Raw genomic sequence first — 24,421 nt, 5'->3', positions numbered from 1 at the left:
TCACTTCTCCTTCACCCACTCAATCTCATTCTAATTTAAATCCTATATTAGTTCAGCCACTGTATGCATCTGATTTTTTAAAATAAAAAATAATTTGTTATAAAAGTTTTTTATTAAAGAATTTCATAAAAGATAAAAACTTATACAAGCTAATACAAAGTTTGAAAAAAGAAAAAGAAAGAAGAAAATCAGAGAAAAATCTAAAAGTTTTTTCTTTTAGAAAAAGGAAAAAAGAAAAATAGAAAAGAAAGAAAAAAGATACAAAAACTAGCTTCTGATCTTCATTACAGCAGTTATAACCAGTGGTGGGATTCAAGTAATTTAACAACCGGTTCTCTGCCCTAATGATTTCTTCCAAGAACCAGTTCACCAAACTGCTCAGAAAGTTAACAACCGGTTCTTCCGAAGTGATGAAAACTGGCTGAATCCCACCACTGGATATAACTACTGTTATAAATTTACCTCTTATTCTATGGTTACAACATAACTCCCTTTTTTCTATAATCTGTCCTCTCTGATCATTCTCTGGAAAACTGATATGAACAAGAACAAATGTATTATAGATTAAAAACTGAACATATTTCTCTTTAATTTTTAGGTTCTTACTGCAATAGAACATGGGATGGCTGGTTATGCTGGGATGACACTCCTGCAGGAGAAACAGCCACACAGAATTGTCCACCTTATTTTCAGGATTTTGACTATCTGGGTAAATAATTACTGTTCTTTGTTCTCTGGCACTGTAAAGATTGAGGCATAAATTAGCAGATGGACAGTCTGCCTCATGAGAACCCCAAGCAGAATTCCTATCTGTTCACATTTTTCCAAACCTTCAAAAGATCATTAATGCTCTTCCCACTTTCCCATTTTTCCAGGGAATAGTGAGTGGCTTCTGATGTCCCTATTAAATTTCTTATTAAAATTCCTATTAAATCAGTGGTAGGCTGAATTGAGAAATTTGAACCATGCTTGTCGTTTGGATTCCCCATGTTGCCTTTCTTTTCCTCGTTTTGCTTACCAGAGTCACTGCATTTATTAACAAAAGTTGCCTGTACAGAAGACTCAAGAGAGAAGCATTAGAAATGATGCTTTGATAGCAGAGTTCTCAAACTTATTCCTAAGAATTAAAAACAGTGTCTTCCTAGGCTAATTATAAAAAGCTAAGAAGAATTGGATTTGATGAACTGGGTTGCTTTTGATAAGACCATGCAGATAAAAGACAATCAGAAAAAAAAATGGAAGTGTAATGACATGGCACAAATCCAGGCAATTCTTTAAAATAGTACCTTTATATCAGGGCTGGGTTCTACTTACCTTTACTACCAGTTCACAAGGGGATCACGCACGCAACCATAAAAAAATGAAGAAATAAAAAAAGGTTTAAACAAAGTGAAACTAAAATAGAACAATAAAGTAACTAAGGAAAAAGAAAATCCCCCAAAAGATATATCAATATGATTAATAAAAAAGGAATGCAGAGCAGAGAGTGGGGGGGGGGAGGTGGAGTGATATCTAACAGCCACATTCAGAGTCAGATTCCCCCATTGGATCCCCAGGCCAACTTGCAAAGCCAGGCTTTACACTCTTGCAGAAAAATAGGAGGTTGGAGGAAAATCTTACCCTGGAGGGCAGGAAGTTCCAAAGTGCGGGAGAAGTTTCTTCTTCTGGATCCTGACAGTCAAAGTTATTTGACTGATAGGATATGAAGTAGGCCTTGTCTGCCAGCCTGAGTAGGACAGGTTAGACTTAGTGGACAGTGTAATTCATCAAGTAGCATGGATCTACAGTATGAAATAAGGCAAGTTGTCCTTCAGCGAGTTGGCCATAATGAATTGTCCCATGGTGAATTGGCTGTGATGAGTTGGCTACAGCGAGTTGTCCCATTCCATTCCAAAGAATGCTTTTGCTGCCACACTTTGCACCAATTGAAGCTTCCAAATGGATTTCAAGGGTAGCCCCATGTAGAGCACATTACAGTAGTCCAGATGAGAGAAAATTAAGGCTTGAGTAACTGAGCACAAAGAGTCAAGATCTAGGAAAGGTTGCAGCTGGTGCAAAAACTCTCCTAGCCATGCCACCTACCTGTTCTTCAAGCAGGAGATGTGAGTCCAGGAGAACCCCCAAGTTGCAAACTGGGTCTGAATGGGAAAGTTCAACCCTGTCCAGAACCAGAGATGACAAAATCCTGGAGGCAGCCAAAGCCATTCAGCCTTACCCATGTTCAGTTGAAGTCCATTGTCCCCAATCCAGGACCCCACAGCATCCAAACATCGTGAGAGAACAGAAATAGCATCATTTAGGTCACCCATGGTTGAAGGTATTGAAGGTCGCTGAGAGGTCAAAAAGGGTGAGAATGGCTGCACCACCTCCATCTCACTCTCACCAGAGATCATCCATAAGTGCAACCAAGTCTGTCTCTGTCCCATAGCCAGGCCTGAATCTAGATTGAAAAAGGTGCAGGAAATACAGTTATACACTTGGACCTCACCAAATGGACTTCACCATAACCAGATTGACTATGTTCTATGCAGTCATCAATCAACCAGTTCAGTCCTTGCTTTTAAGATATATCAAAGGGCTGATTGTAGTTCAGATCATGAAGTGTTGGTGGCAGAGATTAAAATCAAATTATGCATCACCAAAAAGGCAATGTCTCCAAAGATGCTTGATGCAACCAAACTCCCTACTACATATACAATAGAGATGAAAAATAAATTTGAACTACTGGACACTGCTGAAAAGATGCCTGGTGAATTGTGACAAGAAGTTCAATCAACCATTATTGGAATTGCAGAAGAACACATTCCTCAGAGAAACCAGAGAAAAAGTACAAGTGGCTCTCAGATGAAACCATCAAAATAGCTGAGCAAAGAAAAGCAGCCAAAGCAGCAGGCAAATGGGAAGACGTAAGAAAACTGAATGAAACTTTCCAAAAGACAGCAAGGAAGGATAATGAAATTTACTGGGATGAGCAATGTAAACATCTTGAAGGACTAGAGGTGACATGATAGCAGTGCTCTAATATCTAAAGGGCTGCCACAAAAAAGAGAGGGTCAATCTATTTTTCCAAAGCACCTGAAGGCAGAACAAGAAGCAATTGATGGAAACTAATCAAGGAGAGAAACAACTTAGAAATAAGGAGAGATTTCCTGACAGAACAATAAATCAGTGAATTTATTGTTGTGGATCACTGTAGGTTTTTAAGAAGAGATTGGGCAGCCATTTGTCTGAAATAATATAAAGTCTCCTGCTTGAGCAGATGGTTAGACTAGAAGGCCTCCAAGATCTCTTCCACCTCTGTTGTTCTGTTATGAATGTAGCCCACTTGCTGATGCTTGCCAGAGTGCAGGCTCAATCCCAATACCCATTGTTGGCTCAAATGCTCATATCCACATGTATATGGCTCAAATGTTCATATGGCTCAAATGCTCATATCCACATGTATATGACCAGAGTCAAATTACACCCTTGCCCTCCCCTATGTTCGACAACAACAAAAAGTTATTTTGAAACAGAGAGTTCAGATGAATTTTGATGTAATCTGTATTGGGAGAAACAAGGGGTGGCCATAATTTCTTATGACCTTTAATTAAAATTTGGGACCTTCAAGAATCAGAAAAATTCTGAAGAACCTAAAGGTAGAAGATAGGTTTTTCACTATTTAATTCTGCTTGAACAATACTTAAAAATATTGTTCTGTGACAGAAAGGAGTATTGTTTGTATTGGTTTTTTTAGACAATGCTGGTGGTGATTTTATTTTTTTTCTCAACAAGAAAAAGCATTTAAAATCTGTGAAGAAAATGGACATTGGTTTGTACACCCTGAGAGCAAGAGACAATGGACAAATTACACCCTCTGCTCTGGAAATTACCAGGATGTGAAGGTAAGAGAAGTGTAAATAGAACTGGCCTTGAGGAAGAGATCCTATGGGCAATGCACCAAACAACAAGACTCCAGATGTTGATACTATCCTTGCAGAATTACTGAGAACTGTAGGCATTGAATCCTCTAAGATGTACACTTTGTTTTTCCATTTTGTTCTACTGTCTGAAATGAATTTATTTGTTTGTTTGCTTGCTTGCTTGCTTGCTTGCTTGCTTGCTTGCTTGCTTGCTTGCTTGCTTGCTTGCTTGCTTGCTTGCTTGCTTGCTTACATTCTGACCTGCGGCACACACATACACCCCAGAAGCAGTGGTGGGTTCCTCCCGGTTCAGCCCGGTTCTGCCGAGCTAGTAGCAGTGACGATATGATGTCACCAAACTGGTTCTGCTCCCCACCCCCCTGCCCCCCACATTATTATTACCTTTTATTTGGCCCCACCCCCAATCTATTGCTGCCTCCTGAGTCCCAGCTGATGGGCTATAAGGAAAAAAACTGTTTAAACTCTTGCTGCGGGGCTTCAAAGGGCCGCCCTACAGCTGATCAGTGGTAAAAGGCAGTTTGGTGGTAGACCGGTGCCTCCAAAAACAAATGAGTAGATCGGTGCCTGAAAAAATAAATGGGTAGACCAGTGCCTGCAAAAATACATGACTAGACTGGTATAGCTCTGCAAGCAGTTAAAAGCCTGGTAGACCAGTACCTCTGCTAAATCCTAAAGAATTGTCACGTGACCATCAAGCCACGCCCACAAAATAAGCCACGCCCACAGAACCAGTAGTAAAAAATTGTAGAACCCACTATACCACAAGCTCTAAGCATAGAGCAGAGCTGTCAAACCGCTCGCCCACAGGCTGGATGCATCATGCACAGGCCACACACACCCCAGCACTGCAAAGGGGGGAAACATCACAAAATGTCATGTGACAGCAACGTGACGTGGCAAGTTTGACTGCCAGCATTATAACTAATACAAAGAGGCCCAATTTTCAGTCCTCCATCATACTTTCCTATATAAAATAATTGTTATCTAGGATTTATTCACAAACTTAGCAACAGTAAATATGAAAATCTTCTTTTATACAGCCCTTCTCTTCTACTAGCACTGGATTTATTTGGGTCTAATTCCTTTCAGATTCTACTTGTATTTGAAATGTTTTAATCTTTGATCAGCCGTTTGCATGTTTAAAAAGTTGTTTCTTTTTTCTATTCCCTTTATCTGGCCAGATAAAAAGGGCATCTTTCAACCAATACAATGAAGTTTCAGTCCACATAACAGCAGGAAAGAAATTATTCCTAATTCTTCATAGATGTTATGTAGCAATTCAGATGCCTTCCAGAATTTAGCAGAGCTACTGTCCTGGAAGCTGGATAATATATTCACAATTTAGAATGTAATAGAAGGAACAGGGGAGATTGCTTCCAATCAATCTTTTAGTATCCAAATGATCAGATATGGTGACCTCAGATTGTAATTTGTGGCAAAATTGCTCTCATTTTTATACTCTTTCATGAAGATTTGCAAAGAGCATTTTAGTGGAGCTTGTTCTTTTGTAGCCATAGATTCAGGACACATAGAAACAAATACAAGTGTAAAATCTTTATTGTTCACTTTTCTGAATTACAGTCTTAGCCCACTCACGTACACATACCACTAATGCATACTTGTCCAACTCAAAGTCTAGCTGGCAAGACCATTTGAATCTTAGAAAGCTTCAGGCTGGACGTCCATCAGAAAACATACCTGATTATATGTAATGACTCCAGAATCCTACAGTTCTCACTGATTTTGATAATTTTTAATTGGATTTGGTCAGTTCCAGCTTCATAACTTCTTTTACTAATGAGTGCCATTACGTTTAGTTTACATGGCAACTTTTTTTTTTTAGATCTACCTGGTGTTTTGTTGTGTCTTCTTAACTTCTTTTATTCTGTTTATAAAAACAAACAATTCTCTGGAAAAGACATTTTGAATAATTTACTATAGAAAAATAATTTACACTCATGTTTGTGTTCCTAAATCTTTTCCAATGAACCTAAAGGTTTCCCTCGCACATATGTGCTAGTCATTCCCGACTCTAGGGGGTGGTGCTCATCTCCATTTCAAAGCCAAAGAGCCAGTGCTGTCTGAAGATATCTCTGTGGTCATGTGACTGGCATGACTTAACGCCAAAGGTGCACGGAATGCTGTTACCTTCCCACCAAAGGTGGTCCCTATTTTTCTATTTGCATTTTTTACATGCTTTCGAACTGCTAGGTTGGCAGAAGCTGGAACAAGTAACCGGAGCTCACCCCATTACGCGGCACTGCCGACCTTTTGATCGACAAGCTCAGCGTCTTAGCTACTGAACCTCCATGACCCTTTCCAATAAACCTGAGACTCTTCAATGCAGTTAATCTGTTACCAGTAAAAGCTAAATAATACTAAATGGGAGTAATACATTTATTGCTTTATAGAGAAAAAGGTAAAGGTAAAGAAGTCCCTGCAGATTTGACTCTGTTGCCAACTATAGGGGCAATGCTCATCTCCATTTCAAGGCCATTGAGCCAATGCTGTCTGAAGACATTTCCACACTTATGTGGCCAGCATGATGTCATGGAGTGCTGTTCCCACCAAAGTGATACCTATTATCTACTTGTGTTTGCATGCTTTCAAATTGCTAGTTTGGCAGAAGTTGGGACAAGAACAGGAGCTCACCCAATACATGATCCTCGGGTCTTGAACCTGGGCTGCCGGCTTTCCAGCTGACAAGCCCAGCATCTTTTTTTTTTTAATTTGATTTATATGCCGCCCTTCTCCAAAGACTCAGGGCGGCTTACAATGCGTTAAGCAATATAGCCTTCATACTTTTGTATATTTATACAAAGTCAGCTTATTGCCCCCACAAACTGGGTCCTCAATTTACCTACCTTAGAAAGGATGGAAGGCTGAGTCAACCTTGAGCCTGGTGAGATTTGAACTTACAGTAATTGCAGACAGCTGGTGTTAATCACAATGCTATCAGTCTGCTGAGCCACCAGGCGCTTAACCAATCTTAACCATTGAGCCATTGCACTGCCCGCTTTTATAGAGAAAGTACTGTAAATTTCAAAAGTCCCTACCAATCCAACCTAGTGGAACAGAATGGGCATGCTGCAGATCAGAAGAGGGTTTCAGCAGGTTTTGACCAGTTCTGGAGAACCGGTAGCGGAAATTTTGAGCAGTTTGAAGAACTGGTAGTAAAAATTCTGACTGGCCACGCCCCCATCTATTCTCTCCCTCCAAAGTCCCAGCTGATTGGGAGGAAATGGGGATTTTGCAGTAACCTTCCCCTGCCACGCCCACCAAGCCACACCCACAGAACTGGTAGTAAAAAATTTTGAAACCCACCACTGCTGCAGATCCCGTCACCCAAAGAATGTCAGAAGACGAGCTTTTACTGCAATGGCCCATGCTCTATGGAATGTCCTCCCTTTGTAGATCAGAACAACCTCACCTTGTTAGTCTTTTGTACACCCCAAGAAAACTGGGCTGTATGTTCCCTTGCCTGGGACGCTGAATGGGTCAAGGGCAAAGTATCTTGCTCCTGGGTATATTTAATTTGATTTAATGTTTTTATTGGTTTTACTGTTTTTACCGTTTTAAGAAGTTTTTAATATTTTCAACCGCATTCTATTTTTTTGAATTGTGAGCTATCCAGAGTCATTGATTGAGATGGGCGGCCATAGAAATTGAACAAACAAACATCACATAAATATTGTGATGTAATACCCTTGGACCCTAAATCATGATAATGTACTTATTGTGATAATTATTAGTGGTCAATGTATGTATTACTTTGAGCCTTTGTATTTCATGGAACGCTTGCAGCAGGAACTATTGTGCACGACAACAGCTTTCTACATTCAGATTCCACCTTTGTTTCTATGTTTTATTCCAGTCATCTTGGAATGCCTACTACATTGCTATTACTGGCCTTAGCCTTTCCTTTGTTTCGCTGTTGATTTCCCTTGGCATATTCCTCTGCTTTAAGTAAGTATTGTTTTAATTTTCAGCAGTGTGTGATTTACCAATTTGCAAATTTGTATGCAATACAAAGATATATATCTCTCACTCACTCCAAATTAAGAAAAACATGCTTTCATCTATAAATGTTGTGGCTCATCACTGCCAGCCCAGCTAGCTGCAGAGTCAGATGTGGAGGAGGTGGTGGGAGAGCCTGATAAGTAGGGTTGCCAGGTCTGCTTCCAAAAAATAGCGGACGGGGGAGGGGGGGAGGTTAAGTAGTAAAAAAAAAATACAATTAAATTATATATTTTCTTACAAACATTTTAACACATATTAAAATAATCACTTCAAAACTTTACTTAAAATTCAAAACATCAAATATATTATAATAATATGTAAAATATTACTTTGCTGTTGTGTGTATTTTTTATTTGACTGCGCAGCTTTGATCAATTATTCTTTAAGGAATAATTCTTTAATTTCAGTACAACGTTGAGAAATATTAAAAAATATACAAAGTTCACTTCGAACTGATGGTACAAGCAGTCGGTTACGTTCGTCAGTCCACAAATTTCTCATGAGGCTGAAAATTCATTCAACGTTTGCATTTGATACCGGAATTGATGGACAATACTGGAACAGTTTCAGTAAACTCGGAGCTGGCTCTTTCTTGAAAAAGTACGTCCACTTATCAAGGGATGAGTCACCCTGCAGATGAACATAAACTTCTTCTAAGGCAGAAATTTCATCGAAGAGAGTGTTGGGTGGAAGTTTTTCTCGCCATGGTGATAATAACCAAATGTTCGTCATTTCTTCTAAAGTTGGAGGATCATTGCGATCAATTAGATTGAAACAACTTAGCGTCTCATATACTGAATCGGTGAAATTATACCACTTTTCTAGGTACGCAATGGCTCTTTGATACATGTTGATGGCTTCTTTCTTGAACTTTTACACGGCATTCTCAGGCAAATGTTTTTTACGTAAGGCAAATAAAACTTTCATTCCAAAAACTGCTCATCGTATTTTTTTTTGCAAAGAATCACGCAGCTTACACATGATAATGTGAAGATCACATGCAAGAATTTTCTTGCTTTCCAGCTTCAGTAGGGTGTCTTGCCTTATTGACATGAAGAAGTGCGTGAAATATAAATACAATTCTGAAATAGTTGGTTCATCGTCCTTTGCGAGTTCATTTTCCTGATCCGAAATAAGGTTCCAGATAACCTTATGGCACTCATCAGATCCAAGAGAAATAAAATACAATTTTAGAGGTATCCAGTTTAAAAGAAGTCTTTCAACCGCTTTAAACAAACTTAACCAACGTGTTGGAACATGGCGCAAAACTTCATGGAATTCTAACTTGCAAAACTCAAAAAATGATTTCAACTCTTCTCGTTTCTTCGCAGAATTCAAAAATTTGGCAAAAACCTTCAGCACTACATTTTCGATATCAAAAGATAACTGCTTTAATGAATTTTTGCGCTGTTGTGTAAAATGTGATTATTGCAATGAGCATTTGATCTTTGTCTCATTCTAATTTATGAAAAAAAAGACAAAATGTGATTCTCCTATCCTTATTCTCTTAGACTGTACAGCTTTAGATTACGTACCATTTCATCATAAAGCTTTTGAATAAAAAAAATGTCCACTAGTTTGTGAAAAAAAATAGTGAACATAATGTGAAAAAAGTGGACTGTCCGCTCAAATAGTGGACACCTGGCAACCCTACGATAAGGAAACAGCTTCAGAGACAGAGGCAGAGACAGGGCCTTCCACCCTCCCCCAGATGGAGAAGCAGCTGTCTTTGGGGCCTAAGGTGAGTGAGGGAGAGGAACAGATGGGCCCCATCCCAGATGTGTGTATGTGCAGAGAGGAAACGAGAAGAGAGCAAAGGAAAACAATAAGCAATCTCTCAGAGAGAGGCAGACACAGACAATAGCCAGTCCCTCCCTGGTTGGGAAATAAATAGGAGGGGTTGGGGAGTGGCCAGTTGTCACAGACAACCATTTTTTTCTAGTATAGAGCAAGCAATTTGAATTTCTTGGCTAAACCCAGGTTTGTTTGGGACTAATTACATTTGATTTTTTGTTTATCCATGTGAATAAAAGACTGTTACTGCCCTGTTATAAAAAGGGGCTTGTTTTACTCATGAGTAAATGTCTTATCACTACCTCCAAAGGCTGGGTCAGAACAATAAAGCTTTTCAAGGTATGGGCCACATTATCTGAGGGACCAGCTATCTGTTGGATTTATGACAATTTGCCACGGCCAACTCACCATGCCTAACTCACCACAGCCAACTTTCTATGGCTATCTCGCTGCAGGACAAGAGTTACACTAATATCAAAGAATTGATGGAATAGAATCATTAAAGAAAGGATGGAAAAATACCTCAAATAGGTATTGCAAACTGAAGCTGTGTTATTGTCGCAACCTTTTCCAGGTTGTCATGGCTTCATTGTCTCTGTTCTTTCCATGGATCCAAAGCTATGAGAAAAAAAAACATACTAAGACATCTGTGGCATCTGGTTTTCTACTTCTCTGTAACAAAGTCAAGATTGCCACATTATTAGAATACCCTGTTTCCCCCAAAATAAGACATATCCTGATAATAAGCCCAATCGGGCTTTTGAGAGCATGGCAATAAGGCCAAGCACTTATTTCAGGGTTCAAAAAAATATAAGACAGGATCTTATTTTCAGGGGGAAATGGTACCTGAAGACAAGAAGGATATATGTGTTCTTTCCTATTGTCTATTATAAAAATCTACTACTTTTCTTTGGGAAAGGGATTTTGCAACACGTTTCTTTCTCTGATGTGATACGTGGTTTATAAACATAACAATGGCTGTCATAATAGCAATTTGCATTGTGACATAAGGCTTTCTCAATTCATTCATGATTTGTAAAGGGAAGAATTGCTGTTTCTTGTCACTAGCATTACATCAAGTAAGTATCATTGGGCACAGAAAAAATTCAACATGATTTTGTTTATCTGTTGTTGTATCATAAAATTCTTTTGTGTCACCTGTGATAATTGATTTACTTGCAGTCAGTTTGAGAAAAGAAATAGTTTGCCCCATCCAGAACTTCACAAATAAAAAATATATATTTTTCCCCTTTGGGGGAAATGTACTATTGATACATTATATATATATATATATATATATATATATATATATATATATATATATATATATATATATATATATATATATATATATATATATATATATATATATATATATAATCAATATACTCATTCTGTTTCTTTTTGAGGTAAGCATCGCTATACAAAGTGCAGAGGAAAAATGAAATAGTGAACAGAACAAATCATACATGAGAAAAGAAATAAGTACTGTTCAGTAACTGATTCTAGTTTACTAATTCATTCACCTATATATTCACATTATGTAATATTCTCCATGCCTTTCTATTGTTCCTCTTTGTCCTGCCCCATTCATTCATGTCTCCTGCATTGTGTCTGGATGGACAGAATTTTCTTCTCTTTTGCTCATCAGATTGCAGAGGGATCTGCTTCTAGTGGTACCCTTTCTCTGTTGCTTTGTAGTATTTTCAAAGAATGTTCAAGTCAAATTCTAAAGACATTAGGGTTTTTTTGGTTTTTTGGTTTGTTTTTTTTAAAGACCTTACTTTCCTTTTACTTTGCTCAATTTGCTAGTTTTACATCCAGAGATTTCTAGGTAACGTATTCTGGGAGAGGGAAGCATGATATCCAGATGTAGACTAGTTAATGCCCATCAGAGTACGGTAGTGCATTGAAATAAAATTGTAGCATTGTGCATACACCAAACAGTATTTGATAGAGGTACTTTGGATTGCATGCAAGGACAGTATTTCTCTATTATTCATTAAAGTATGCAACCTTTTTTAGGTTCTGCACAATTCTTCCCAGCTTTAGAAACCTAATGAGGACATCTATATAGTAGTAAAATAACAGAGAAGCCTTGGTCTCATACATGGTCTGAAACAATGATTCCAATCATTTTTGAAGCATGCACAGCCCTGTCACCTAGTGTCATTGCCACAACGCATTTTGGAATATAAAGATAGCAGCTGCCAGCCAGATGCCAATGAGAACCCCATTGCCATGGCTGCTAAAATCACATATCACCTGTAATCATTTTCTGTACTTCACTTTCCTTCCCCCAAATGGATCAGAATTCCTGAACATCTGCATCCCATGTTAGTGGGACAGTGAAAACAGTGGAGGATTTGTCAGCTCCATCTGTATGCAAACATTTTAAACATTGTGGACACTGTAGTTGAAGAATAAAATCATTGATAAAATTAAAAATGTGGTCATCACTGGCCAGATTCTTCGAAAGACCTCTGGCTTTTCTGAAAAGATGATTTTTTAAAAAATCCTTTCAATTGATCAGATGAATTTGTTCCTTTCATAAACATCCCATCCAGAACTGGGAGGGATTTTTCTTTTGGGATCTGAAGTTCTTACCAAAGAAGGTAACCGATGAACAAATGCTTGGCACGGAGACAATGGATGTGTGCTGAACAAGACAAAACCACTGTTACTCAGATAATGTATTTGATATAAAATCATTCTGCATGCAAAAGAGATAAACAATAATTTTCTCTCCTGTGTTTCTTTATAGGAGCTTGAGTTGCCCAAGGGTCAGTTTGCATAAGAATCTCTTTTTTAGTTATATTTGCAACTGTGTTATATCACTAACTCTTCTGGGAGCAATTGTCCAGCAGCACCCACTGATTGCAACTCCTCCAGTAAGTAGGCATGATGTTGTTTTTACTTTTTCAAATTTATCAGCTTCAGCATCTAATTGGGAATACTGATTCAAAGCTAGGAGTGACAAGAGCCCTTTGAATCAAAGAATAGCCTGGGAAGTTTAATCTTCCTTTTCACATCTGCTTGTTTGCTAAATCAGGTGGAAATTATCTGTATTATAAAAGAGCCTGCATGAATTGTATGCTGTACTAAGTTGATACTCCTGTCTGCCTACAGGTATGTAAAGTGCTTCAAATCTCCCAGCTCTATTTTTTTCTTTGCAACTTCTTCTGGATGATGTCTGAAGGAATTTACCTCTACATTGTCACTGTGGTAAATGTATTTGCAAAAAGACAGGCCTTGCGGTGGTATTATTTTCTTGGCTGGGGTACGTTGTTTTCCTTTCACTTCCTCTTCTTTCTACATTGCAAGAACACACACTGTAGCAAGATACATTGTCATCATGGGAAAAGTAACATGCTGCATTGAATCTCTGAAGGTTTTCTAAGCGCCCTCCCTAAGCCTAACTCCTCCCATTATTGTGATTGATAGATTCTATAGAATTCTGCAGTCTCATTTTATTTGCTTGACGTGTTGAGTTAGATATACAGACTCTTATGCTATCTTTAACATGGACTATAAATTATAGTTATTTTTAATCAATTTTAGATGCTTACTTTAATTTAGTTTGATGCATACTAACCTTCAGAAATGCATTCTTTTCTCTAAGACATTATATATTGATTGATTAGGTCCCATCATTACCAAATTAGCTGACTCTTGGTAACCACATAGATCGCATAATGCATAATTTTTCTCCTCAATATTTATTTAGTTTACTAATATTTGAAAGCAATATTGGAGCTAAATAAATAAAACTTTCTGTGTTGTTAAAAAAAAAATCTATTTGTTGTTCACAGGAGTCCCTTTAATTCATGTCTCTACATATGCTGTAGCCAGAAGCCTGTATTTCAATGATTAGTAAGTCAAAACTAAAATCACCCAGCACATTTTACAAGAATTTATTTAAAGGAGTCACAGATAATCCTCGGGTTACAATGGCAATTGGGAATGAAAATCTTGTCACTAAGTGATAACGCTCAATATCACCTGACTCAGTGGTGGGTTCCAACCAGTGTTACCACCGGTTCTCTTCGTACATGTGCTTTGCGCATGATCGCTCCGCGCAAGCGCGTTAGGTTTCTGCCCAGCTGAGATGCGGCAATCCACTCTGCCGCACCTATCAGCTGGGCTAAAAAACAAGAAATAAAGATAGGAACAAAGCGGGGGCAGGCGGGAGAGCCCAGCTCCCAGTCAAAGAGTACTAGTTCGGTGATGTCACATCGTCACCACTACCGGCTCAGCCAAACCGGGCCAAACCAGGAGCAACCCCCCACTGACCTGACTACGTCACTTAGTAACGTAGCTTTTTTTGGCTTTTTATTATGCCATGTTTGTCTTGAGTTTGTTGTTTCTTCCTTGGAAGTCCCCAGGAAGGTAGGGAAGATGACAATGACAATCACAGGACTACTAGATGCTGCAACCCTCATAATTGCGAAACTGGTTGCCAAGGACCTAAATCCTGATCACATGACCATGGAGACACTGCAAAACTTTGAGTCCTGCTCATAAATTCCTCTCATTCAGTGCTGTCATAACTTTGAATGTCGCTTAATGAGTGGTCCTAACCCAAAGACAACTAGCATTGTGGCAAGAATACTCTTATACTTTTTTTCCCAGCTGCTGGTACACAACAGGTACTCTTTTATCGTATACCATCGACGGGCCTATCTACACTGTTCTCTTGGTAAGAACATATCACAATGATTTCCATATCAAATATATTTTTCTTACTTTAATGCCAAATGTTTATCTATGGTGGTGGTGCGCAGTATTGCAGGCTAACTCTGCCAACTGAAAGGAGTTTAATCCTGATGGGCTCCAGGCTGACTCAGCCTTCCATCCTTCCGAGGTCAGTAAAATGAGGACCCAGATTGTTGGGGGCAATATGCTCAGTAAACCACTTAAGAGAGGGTTGTAAAGCACTATGAAGCAGTATACAAGTTTAAGTGCTATTGTTAGGAATAAGGAGGAGGCTGACTCATTGACCCTGAGGTGAGTTGGGCTGAGAAAGAGTGACAGGCCCAAAGACACCCAGCTGACTTTGATGCCTAAGCTGGGACTTGAACTCATGGTCCTAGTTTTTATCCTGGTATATTTATCACTGGCTATCATGAAGTATCAAGAATAAATATTTGTTTATTACATCTAAGCAATGATTTAGGACTAAAAAAAAGGGGGTCAGTAAATTGTTTTATTATTAGTTTCTTTACTCGTATAAAAATACATTCAAGCCACCATTTGAAGTGGCACTAAAATGGAAGCCCTGAGGGTTATTCTTTATTAAGAAGGAAGTAGAAAGAAAACTAGTTGTGATTAGTGAAATATAAGCATGATACTGCAAATTAAATAAGAAGCTGGATATCCTAAGTAAATTAGTTTAAATCCTATGTAAAAGAACTGAAGATTGCTTTATTGTTCTTCAGACATGAGGTTTTGATTATAGGTTTTGTGAATTATTGGTTGATTTTTTGCAACACCCAATTTTTTGATATTACTTATTAGATTATTAAATATTATTTTGATGGCACTCTCTTATTTTCATCTCTTTCTGAATATTTTCTATAATCAAAATCACTTTTCTGAATTTTAATTTTTTTTTAAAAAAAAAATAACCCTGAAGTGCTTATTATGGTAGAATCATATAATGAAACAGAGAAAAAGCTAGGCCAGAAGAAAAAGCTGCTTTAATGGTGGTAGCACAGCGTTGCAGTCAATAATACATTACAGCCATTTTGTCAAAATTCCATTGATGCAAACATTGGGGACTTAGGCCTGAAAGTCTCTGTTGATGTTTTTATTGTCAAATTGCATGATATTTCTTTTTCAAATATAGATGAGATTGGCATGAAATTAACACTTTATTTTTTTCTATAGATGAATTTCTTGATCCTGATAAGGATCGTTCATGTCATCATAAAGAAGTCAAGAACCAGGCATCTTAGAAAATCTATTCAATACATGAAAGCTGTGAGGGCCACCCTCATTTTAGTACCACTCCTTGGCATCCAAACCCTGTTGGGGTGCTGGGAATCAACAGGAAGAACCGGCAAGGAGATTCGTCAATACTTACTCCATGTTTTAATACAATTTCAGGTATCCAAGTCTTTTGAAATATGTGCAATTTACAATGATTGCTAAGGAATGTCACAGGTATAAACAATGGACATATTTTAACTCATTCTTGACTTCATATCAGTTTCAACAAATGCATTCAGACTTTTTTCCCCTTTTATTTGTGCAGATTTTAATGAGGGCTAAACTGACATGGACGTTAGTGGGAACTTCAGTCATATTCGAAAACTATATATGTTCAAATTTAATAATTTTCTAACAGTATTACAAAATTTGTTAATAAGTTTAACCAGTTTCAGGATGAGTGGAAACATTTGGGTCATATGTGTTCAAATCAAGACTGCTTTTGACAGCTGGACAGCGCTCTCTCTCTCTCTCCCTCCCTCCCTCCCTCCCTTCCCCCCTCTCATTCTTCTGCTCTCTCAGCATTTAACTATCTCTCACATGAAAGATCAAACTTGCTCATACCAAAATGGTATGATGGAATCAGCTTGGGTTGGTTCATAACAACCAATTGTAAAATTGTCAAGAATTTTGTGAGCCAATTGAGATCAGAGCTTTTGAATACAGTGTGTTTCTGTACGTGTGTATCATCTATCTATCTATCTATCTATCTATCTATCTATCTATCTATCTATCTATCTATCTATCTATTTCTATCTAGAGATAGCTCTTTGGCTGCTCAGAAGCATGATGATGACAATCGGCTGGCACAACTGGTGGTTATTAGCACACCACTTGTCTCACTTTGCCTGCAAAAAGTTGATTTAAAAAAAATGTGATTGCCCCACTTGCAGTACTGCAGGAGTTTCAATCCATATTTTAAGTACTACAACACCAAGGATTCCCTTCATATTTAGATGGCATTCTTTTAGAGGATAATTAGCCCTACCAGCTATCGCTTTGGAGTCATATTCTAATCATCTCTTTTTTTCTTAGAGACATTTGGTTAAATTATTGAATTAGGACCAGGAAAGCTGAGACTCAAGCCCATTATCAGAGAAGGAAGCTCATTGGCTGCTTTTTGGGCCAATTGCAGTCTTTTCATCCAATTTATCTCCTGACATTCTGAGGGGGAAAAAATGAAAGGAAAGAACATGATGAACATTTCTTTGCAGTCCTGAAATCACTCCCTCCCCCATCTCTTTTGCAGGGTTTGTTGTTGTCGATACTATTGTGCTTTTCTAATAAACAGGTAAAGTATTTTTCTTTTCTTTTGATTTTTTTTCTAACTGATTTATGTTTGAATCTAGAAAATGATTAAGAACAGTTAAGTTAATGCTTAAATGCTGTCATATATGTCATATAGAGAAATAGAAGAGGAATAGTGTCAATCTTTTCAAGTCATATTAAACTAGAGGGTTCAGCTTGTGATATGAGACACCTGATAATCTATACTGGCTGAAATGGTGCAGAAGTCAGTATTCTAAAGATGATGATAGCAATAGCACTTAGATTTATATACCACTTCACAGTGCTTTACAGCACTCTCTAAGCAGTTTACAGAGTCAGCATATTGCCCCTAACAATCTGGATCCTCATTTTACTGACCTCAGAAGGATGGAAAGCTGAGTCAATCTTGAGCCTGGTAAGAATTGATCTTCTGGAGTGAGCAGTGAATTAGCCTGCAGTATTGCTTTCTAACCACTGTGCCACAATGGCTCTAGAACAGGGGTGTCAACTTGCTGTGTCACATTGCCGCCACATGACATTTCATGACATTTTTCCCCTTCGCGAAGCTGGGGTGGGCGTTGCCTGTACGTGATGCATCTGGCCCGCCAGTTTGACACCTCTGCTCTAGAATAATGTATGGCCTATAGATGGACAGTTTATGCCAAGAACAATTAAAGCTATGAGAAAATGTTTCTTTTGTCTTTTGTCACTGGGTTTTTTTTTTTTTTTTTCTTTTTCAAAATATGATACGATCATAAAAGTATTTGGTTCTGTGGAGCCAGTCTGGCTGATAGCAACTAATGGAAAAAAAAATGTTTTGTTATAAGAAGTCTGTCTTCATTTTCTGTCTATATTATTCTCATAAGAAATCTATCCTATATAACATCTTTTTTTCACCCCCCTTCTTTTTTCTGGAAAGGTTCAATCTGTTTTCAGAAGGCTATGGAATCGATTCCAAGCATCACTTCCAAGTCAGAGTTCGACTTAATACAGACAACTTTAAACATTTGAATGGAGCCACAACAGGTAATGTTGCTTTTTTTTTTTTTTTAACTTTTTGGCTAATTGCAATTATGCTCTGTGCAAGTAACGTACATCCAGGGGTGAAATCCAGCAGGTTCTAACAGATTCTGGAGAACCGGTAGCGGGAATTTTGAGTAGTTCGGAGAACCAGCAAATACCACCTCTGGCTGGCTCCCGGGAATTTTTTTTTTTTGCTTTTAATTTATATGCCGCCCTTCTCCGTAGACTCAGGGTGGCTTACAATGCGTTAAGCAATGGGGATGGGGAATGGGGATTTTTCAGTATCCTTCCCCTGGAGTGGGGTGGGAATGGAGATTTTGCAGTATCCTTCCCCTGCCATGCCCATCAAGCCATGCCCACAGAACCTGTAGGGGAAAAAATTGGATTTCACCCCTGCGTACACCGAATATTTTTTTAAAATCATTCATTACAATATTATATTGTAATAAGAAACAGAGTTAAGGCTATAATAGTGTAAACATTGTAAAAACAGAATGCAAAATGTATCAAACTGTTTTGGTGTAGCGGTTAAGGTGCTGGTCTAGAAACCAGGAGACTCTTGAGTTCCAATCCCACCTTAAAATGAAATTTGACAGAGTGACTTTGAACCAGTCCCTCAATTCCTCCCTCCCTCTCTCTCTCTCTCCAACTCACATCACCAGGTTGCTGTGGAGAAAAAGAGAAGGAGGAGGAAACATGTATGTTTGCCAGTTTGACTTACTTCAAAAGTAATAAAGGCAGATAAAAATCAAATAAATAAATAAATGCAGAAAGTTAAGTTAGTGAGAACCTCTTAGTTCCTTACTATTAAAATATGATTATGTGAACAATAGAAAAACAAAATCTACCCTGATGGCATATGACAATATTTAAAAGGAATACGATTGAAGAGTCTACTGATTGTCTCCCTACAACCCACCCCTGTCATAAATTTATGATCTGTAATTTGTCCAAAATATATACAATTAAAGAGACTATTTCTTTCCTGTGGCCCACTAAAAGTTGCTTAGGACTTTATTTTAAACATTAAAGTTCACATGCCATCTGCCAAGGATATCTATCCTAATCCCAAAAACAAACATTAAAGAACTCTTGACTTATTTTAGGGTTGCTCCTTGATTAGCAGCAGTAAAGGATATCTTCTGACAAGCGAGACTCACAGCCAAACACAGTCAGAGCAGAAGTTGGGACTTTGGACTCAAGGCAATTCATCACCATAATTGTTAAATCCTTCAAAATATCTCTGCATGAGTGCATTTCATAAATCCTTTTGACTTGAACCTCCCCCCTTCAGAACTCACAAGATGGTGGTAATTGATTTGTTCTCCTCAGAGGCAGACTGGAAGCCAGTGAAAATGCTTAAGCTGCAAGACAATATTTCCTCTAGCAAATAAAGCCTCCATTTTGGGGATCAATTTAAATATTCAAGGCAATGAAAAATCATTAGTATAACTTTAGTATCACAAATGCTATATAAATCAGCTGCTCAGCTTCGGTTCTATGTTCTTATTGTTTAATGATTCTTATTATGCTATCTTTGTGAGAAGTCTGCCTTTATGTTTTTCATTTGCTGCCTTGATTTTAGGGTGAAGGATAGAATTTTAAAAAAACCACCACTGGTTTTGTTTTTCCCTTCCTCCCCAAGCTAATTTAAAGCAGACAATTTCATAGAGAAATCCTGTAAATATACAGCTTACTTACAATTCTCCAACAGAATTTGCTAGCTATGCTCATGGAATTCTTCCTTTGTTTCTGCCTGATTTTTAAATTGTGATACAGCTATTGCATCCTAAATAGAATTCCTATGTCACATTAAATATGGTCTGTCTCAGGGCATGTACCAAAGCATTTCTCTATCACTTTTTATTCCTTATATTCTTTTGCTAATAAACCTAAATCTTGGATTAATTACTGTGATAGATTCAGATCCTGGGGAATTCTGAACTAATTTTCCTCACTCCAGTTTATTACTTTGATCCCCCTAACCAAAATACAATAATCATGTATGCTGAACATCTGGTGGAGCTTGGTAAGTAGAAATTTGGAAGCTGAGAGAGTTATAGTTCTCCAACAATTTTCCTTCTCCTCACACTGAAGAGATCTTTTCTTCAAAAACAATAGGTGGCTTGATCCTTGAGTAGTTCATCACATGTACAAATCATAAAAGTAGCATGGAAAGTAACCCAGTGCTGACATCCAAATTTTTTTACTATTAGTTCTGTGGGCGTGGCTTGGTGGGCGTGGCTTGGCTTGGCTTGGCTTGGCTTGGCTTGGAGGGCATGGCTTGGTGGGTATGGCAGGGGAAGGATACTGTAAAATCCCCATTCCCTCCCCACTCCTGGGGGAAGGATATTACAAAATCTCCATTCCCACCCCACTTTGGGGCCAACCAGAGGTGGTATTCGCCGGTTCTCTGAACTACTCAGAATTTCTGCTACTGGTTCTCTGAACTACTTAAAATTTCCACTACCGGTTCTTCAGAACCTGTCAGAAGCTGCTGGATTTCACCCCTGAAGTAACCCATATAGCTAACTATGGTATAAACTCTGTCAATTCATACACACAACCAGAAACACAGACAGAGAGATTAGAATTTTTAGAGTAGAATGAGCTGGAAGGGACTTTGGAGGTCTTCTAATCCAGCTCAAGCAGGAGAATATATACTATTTCAGATAAGTGACTGTCTAGTCTCTTCTTTAAAAACATCAGTGATAGAGCACCCACGATTTCTGAAGATAAGCTGTTCCACTGGTTAATTATCCTCACTGTTAGGAAGTTTCTCCTTAATTCCAGGTTGCTTCTCTCTTTGCTTAATTTCCAACCATTGTTTCTTGTCCTGCCCTCTGGTGCTTTGTAGAATAATTTGACCCCCTATTCTTTGTGGTAGCCCCTCAAATACTGGAATACTGCTATCATGTCACCCTTAATTCTTCTTTTTTTTAGACTAGCCAGACCCAAATCCTGCAGCCGTTCTTCATATATTTTAGTCTCCAGATCTTTGATCATCTTAGCTATTCTTCTTTGAACTTTTTCCAAAGTCTCAACATCGTTTTTGTAGTATGGTGACCAAAATTGGTTGCAGTATTCCAGATATGCTCTTACTAGGTTTTTATAAAGCAGTACTAATACTTCACGTGATCTTGATTAAAATGTGCCATCACTGGAATAAGACTTATTTTTTTAGAAGTTTAGTTTGCACCTGACAGATTTATGGCTCATGCTTCATATATAAGGGGAATATCTATTTTAATGTTATTTAGAAATATTTCTAAATATTTAGAAATATTTCTAAATAATGTTATTTAGGAATATTTAGCTAAAACATATTGTAAGTACATCCAAGAGTTTATACTGTAGAGATGGTAATAAATAGAAAAGCAATTTTGTTGGGGAAAATGTATTCTTCCAAATAATTTCTGTCTCTAGAATTTTGAAAATAAACACAGAAATATACTGATATTTAAAAAGCTGAGGTGTTGAATGAGGCACATTGGCAATGCCTGTAAACTCAAGCCCCTGGGGAAAATAAAATGCCTTAGAGACGAAGTATTAGTAATACCTAGAGTTGCAACAATTTAGAATAGATTTTAGAAGATTAGAGTTAAACATGACTTATAGGCTTAAGGAAAGAGTCAGTGGTGGGATTCAGCCAGTTCGCACCTCTTCGGGAGAACCGGTTGTTAACTTTCTGAGCAGTTTGGCAAACTGATTGTTGGACGAAATCATTAAGGCAGAGAACTGATTGTTAAATTACTTGAATCCCACCACTGGAAAGAATCACATCTTAAACCCTTTCTAAAGACCTGCAGCACTGGAACTATTGTACGTTAGACACATCTCCCAGGACTTAAAAGGAGATCTTTTTCATTGAAGGATGCCAGATTGTGCCCTCCTTATTGGAGAGTGTGGGATAGACAAATACCCTTCAGACAGGGGTGAAATGCTCCCGGTTTGGACCAGATCGCTCGATCTGGTAGTGATGGTGGCGGGTGGTTCGGAGAACCGGTAGCAAAAATCCCTCCCCCCCGCCCAGCTGAGCTGCGCGATCATCAGAGGCTTTTTTTTTATTTTTAAAAGCATTTTTTCTAAAACCTTTGACCGAAGAGGTTGTAGAAAAAATGCTTTTAAAAGTTTTTTTTTAAAAAAGCCTGCGATGATCATGCAGCTCAGCTGGGATCGTCAGAGCCTTTTAAAAGAAAAAAAAGCCTCTGCCAATCAGGCAACTCAGCTGGGATCGTCAGAGGCTTTTAAAAGCATCTTTTTACAACCTCTTTGGCCAAAGAGGTTGTTTAAAAAATGCTTTTAAAAGGCTCTGACGATCCCAGCTGAGTTGCCTGATTGGCAGAGGCTTTTTTTCTTTTAAAAGCATTTTTTTTCTTTTAAAAGAAAAAAAAAGCCTCTGACGATCAGGCAACTCAGCTGGGATCGTCAGAGCCTTTTAAAAGCATTTTAAAAAATGCTTTTAAAAGTAAAAAAAAAGTTGGCCACGCCCACCCAGTCACATTACCCCCCACCAAGCCACGCCCACAGAACCGGTAGTAACAAATTTTACATTTCACCACTGCCTCCAGAACAAGGAATCCCACAAATAATCCAACAATGTTGGATTTTGTAGGTGCTGATCAGCACACTGATTTGGCTCCAGAAGCCAATTGGGGGCCGATGTAGCTTGCAGAGTAGAAGTGTCATATGGGTACAATGATATATGTCCACATATATATACCAATATTGCTGCATTCTGCACCTATTGCAGCTTCTAGATAGTCTTCAAGGACAGCCCCATATAGCAAGTTATAATAATCCAATTGGGAAGTGACTAAGGCATGAGTGACCCTCACTGAGGTTTCTATCCATGAATAGGTGCAACTGGTACATCAAGTGAAGTTGTACGAAGGCTCCCCTGGCCACAGCTACCGCTTGCTCTTCAAGCAGTACCTGTGAGTTTGGGAGGACACCCAAGCTGCACATTTCTCTTTCCCTGGGATAAATTTGCTGATATGGTTTCTCACATTTGTTACTTACAAATGGGATGGAGAATTTAAGGAAGCCATTTATGTACTGATCTAATAAAATGTCCAATCTAAACACAGTGCAAGCTTAAGTATCAAGACATTGAATATTACATATTATATACAGTATAAAATCAGTTCATCTTGCTTTCATTTTTTCAAATTGAAGATTGTCACAATCTAATGGAAGTAATATGTTATAAATGAATTGATTTGGCAATCCCCGAAAGGCTATTTTCTACAGCTATGCTGCCTTCTGAGGAGCACAAGAACTCATTCAGAATACAAAGTGAATGTTTGCTCATTTGATTTTTTTTCTCAGCCTTCATCAGAAATTCCTACATGTTTTCAGCTTAAGGCATAATTCACACTATCCTATCAACAAACTAATGGAAGAAATAAATAGTGGTCTCCACACTGCATAAGGACATAATTAAATTGAATCTAATGGTGGATGAAAATTTCATAGGTCCATAGAATATTAGTTGAATGGGTTTATTTGGACCATTGAATTCAAATCAAATTTATTACATCCCTAAGGCCGGATACAAACAAAATATTGAAACAAAAAAATCGTTCCGTATATAACATCTTTCTGTATATAAGTATATGTGTACTAGAGAAAAAACAATAAGCATCATGGTGTATTTAATAACATGGTTATTAAAACAAATTCCAATAAAAATACTATTACAAATTCTAATTTTAAGTAATGGTATGGTGTATCAGACAAATGGTAACACAGAACTGGGAAAATTGAGAGGTTACTTTTGAATCTTTGTGTAAGAGCACTAAATTTCTTCAAGACAGGATATATAAGGGTCTGTCTAGAGTCCATATATAGGGAACAGTATAGTAGCATATGAGCTAGAGTTTCTATTGCACTATCGCCACATAGATATAATAAAAAATGTGTAGGAATACCCTTAAAATGTCCCCTCCCCCCCAAAAAAAAAACAAAAGAACTGAAGGCAACCTGGCTAAAGTAAAATTCTTACAAAATTTTAAAATTGGAATGAATGATAAACATGCTATGGGACTACCTTGCAGGGCTACAGGAACATAATGGGGCCCTTTTGAATAGTAAAATATTTGAATAGCTGTAGAGGCACACTGTGCAAAACTTGCCCAATAAAAATGAGCATGTCATGATAAGGAGGTGTGATATTGCACTCCAAGGTATTTATAGGTGCACATCTTTTTGACTGAAGTCCCAACTATTTGACATTTCTAAATTTGTTGATGTCAGGCAAAAACTAAGATCTTGGTTTTCTGATAATTTATTCTAGTTTATGTTCTCTGCAAAATAAAGCTAAATCTAGTGCTTTTCTAATTCCCACGTGAGGTAGACATAGTAACAATATCATCAATGTACAGTAGTGCTGAAATTGC

The 24,421-nt window shown here is 37.9% G+C and overlaps 1 protein-coding gene and 1 long non-coding RNA gene across 2 annotated transcripts; both read left to right on the top strand.

Moving 5' to 3' along the window:
* Positions 1-598: 598 nt before the first annotated feature.
* LOC117674482 (uncharacterized) lies at positions 599-12,628 on the top strand. Its single transcript, XR_015731178.1, has 4 exons — positions 599-709; positions 3,775-3,884; positions 7,798-7,889; positions 12,502-12,628. It is a non-coding gene; the product is annotated as an uncharacterized LOC117674482 (long non-coding RNA).
* A 244-nt stretch (positions 12,629-12,872) lies between these two features.
* LOC148116607 (calcitonin gene-related peptide type 1 receptor-like) lies at positions 12,873-23,427 on the top strand. The gene is made up of 7 exons (XM_087882082.1): positions 12,873-13,017; positions 13,550-13,610; positions 14,370-14,436; positions 15,627-15,845; positions 16,978-17,019; positions 17,917-18,023; positions 23,352-23,427. The coding sequence occupies exons 1-6, from the start codon at positions 12,924-12,926 to the stop codon at positions 17,983-17,985; spliced, it is 552 nt and encodes a 183-aa protein (XP_087738208.1). The 5' UTR covers positions 12,873-12,923; the 3' UTR covers positions 17,986-18,023; positions 23,352-23,427.
* Positions 23,428-24,421: the final 994 nt, after the last annotated feature.

This window comes from Pantherophis guttatus, chromosome 1 (genome assembly GCF_059756535.1).
Source record: "Pantherophis guttatus breed Tessera chromosome 1, ASM5975653v1, whole genome shotgun sequence".
Classification (NCBI taxonomy): Eukaryota; Metazoa; Chordata; class Lepidosauria; order Squamata; family Colubridae; genus Pantherophis; species Pantherophis guttatus.
Note: the sequence above shows the minus strand (reverse complement) of the source record. Positions and strands in the feature narration are given on the sequence as shown.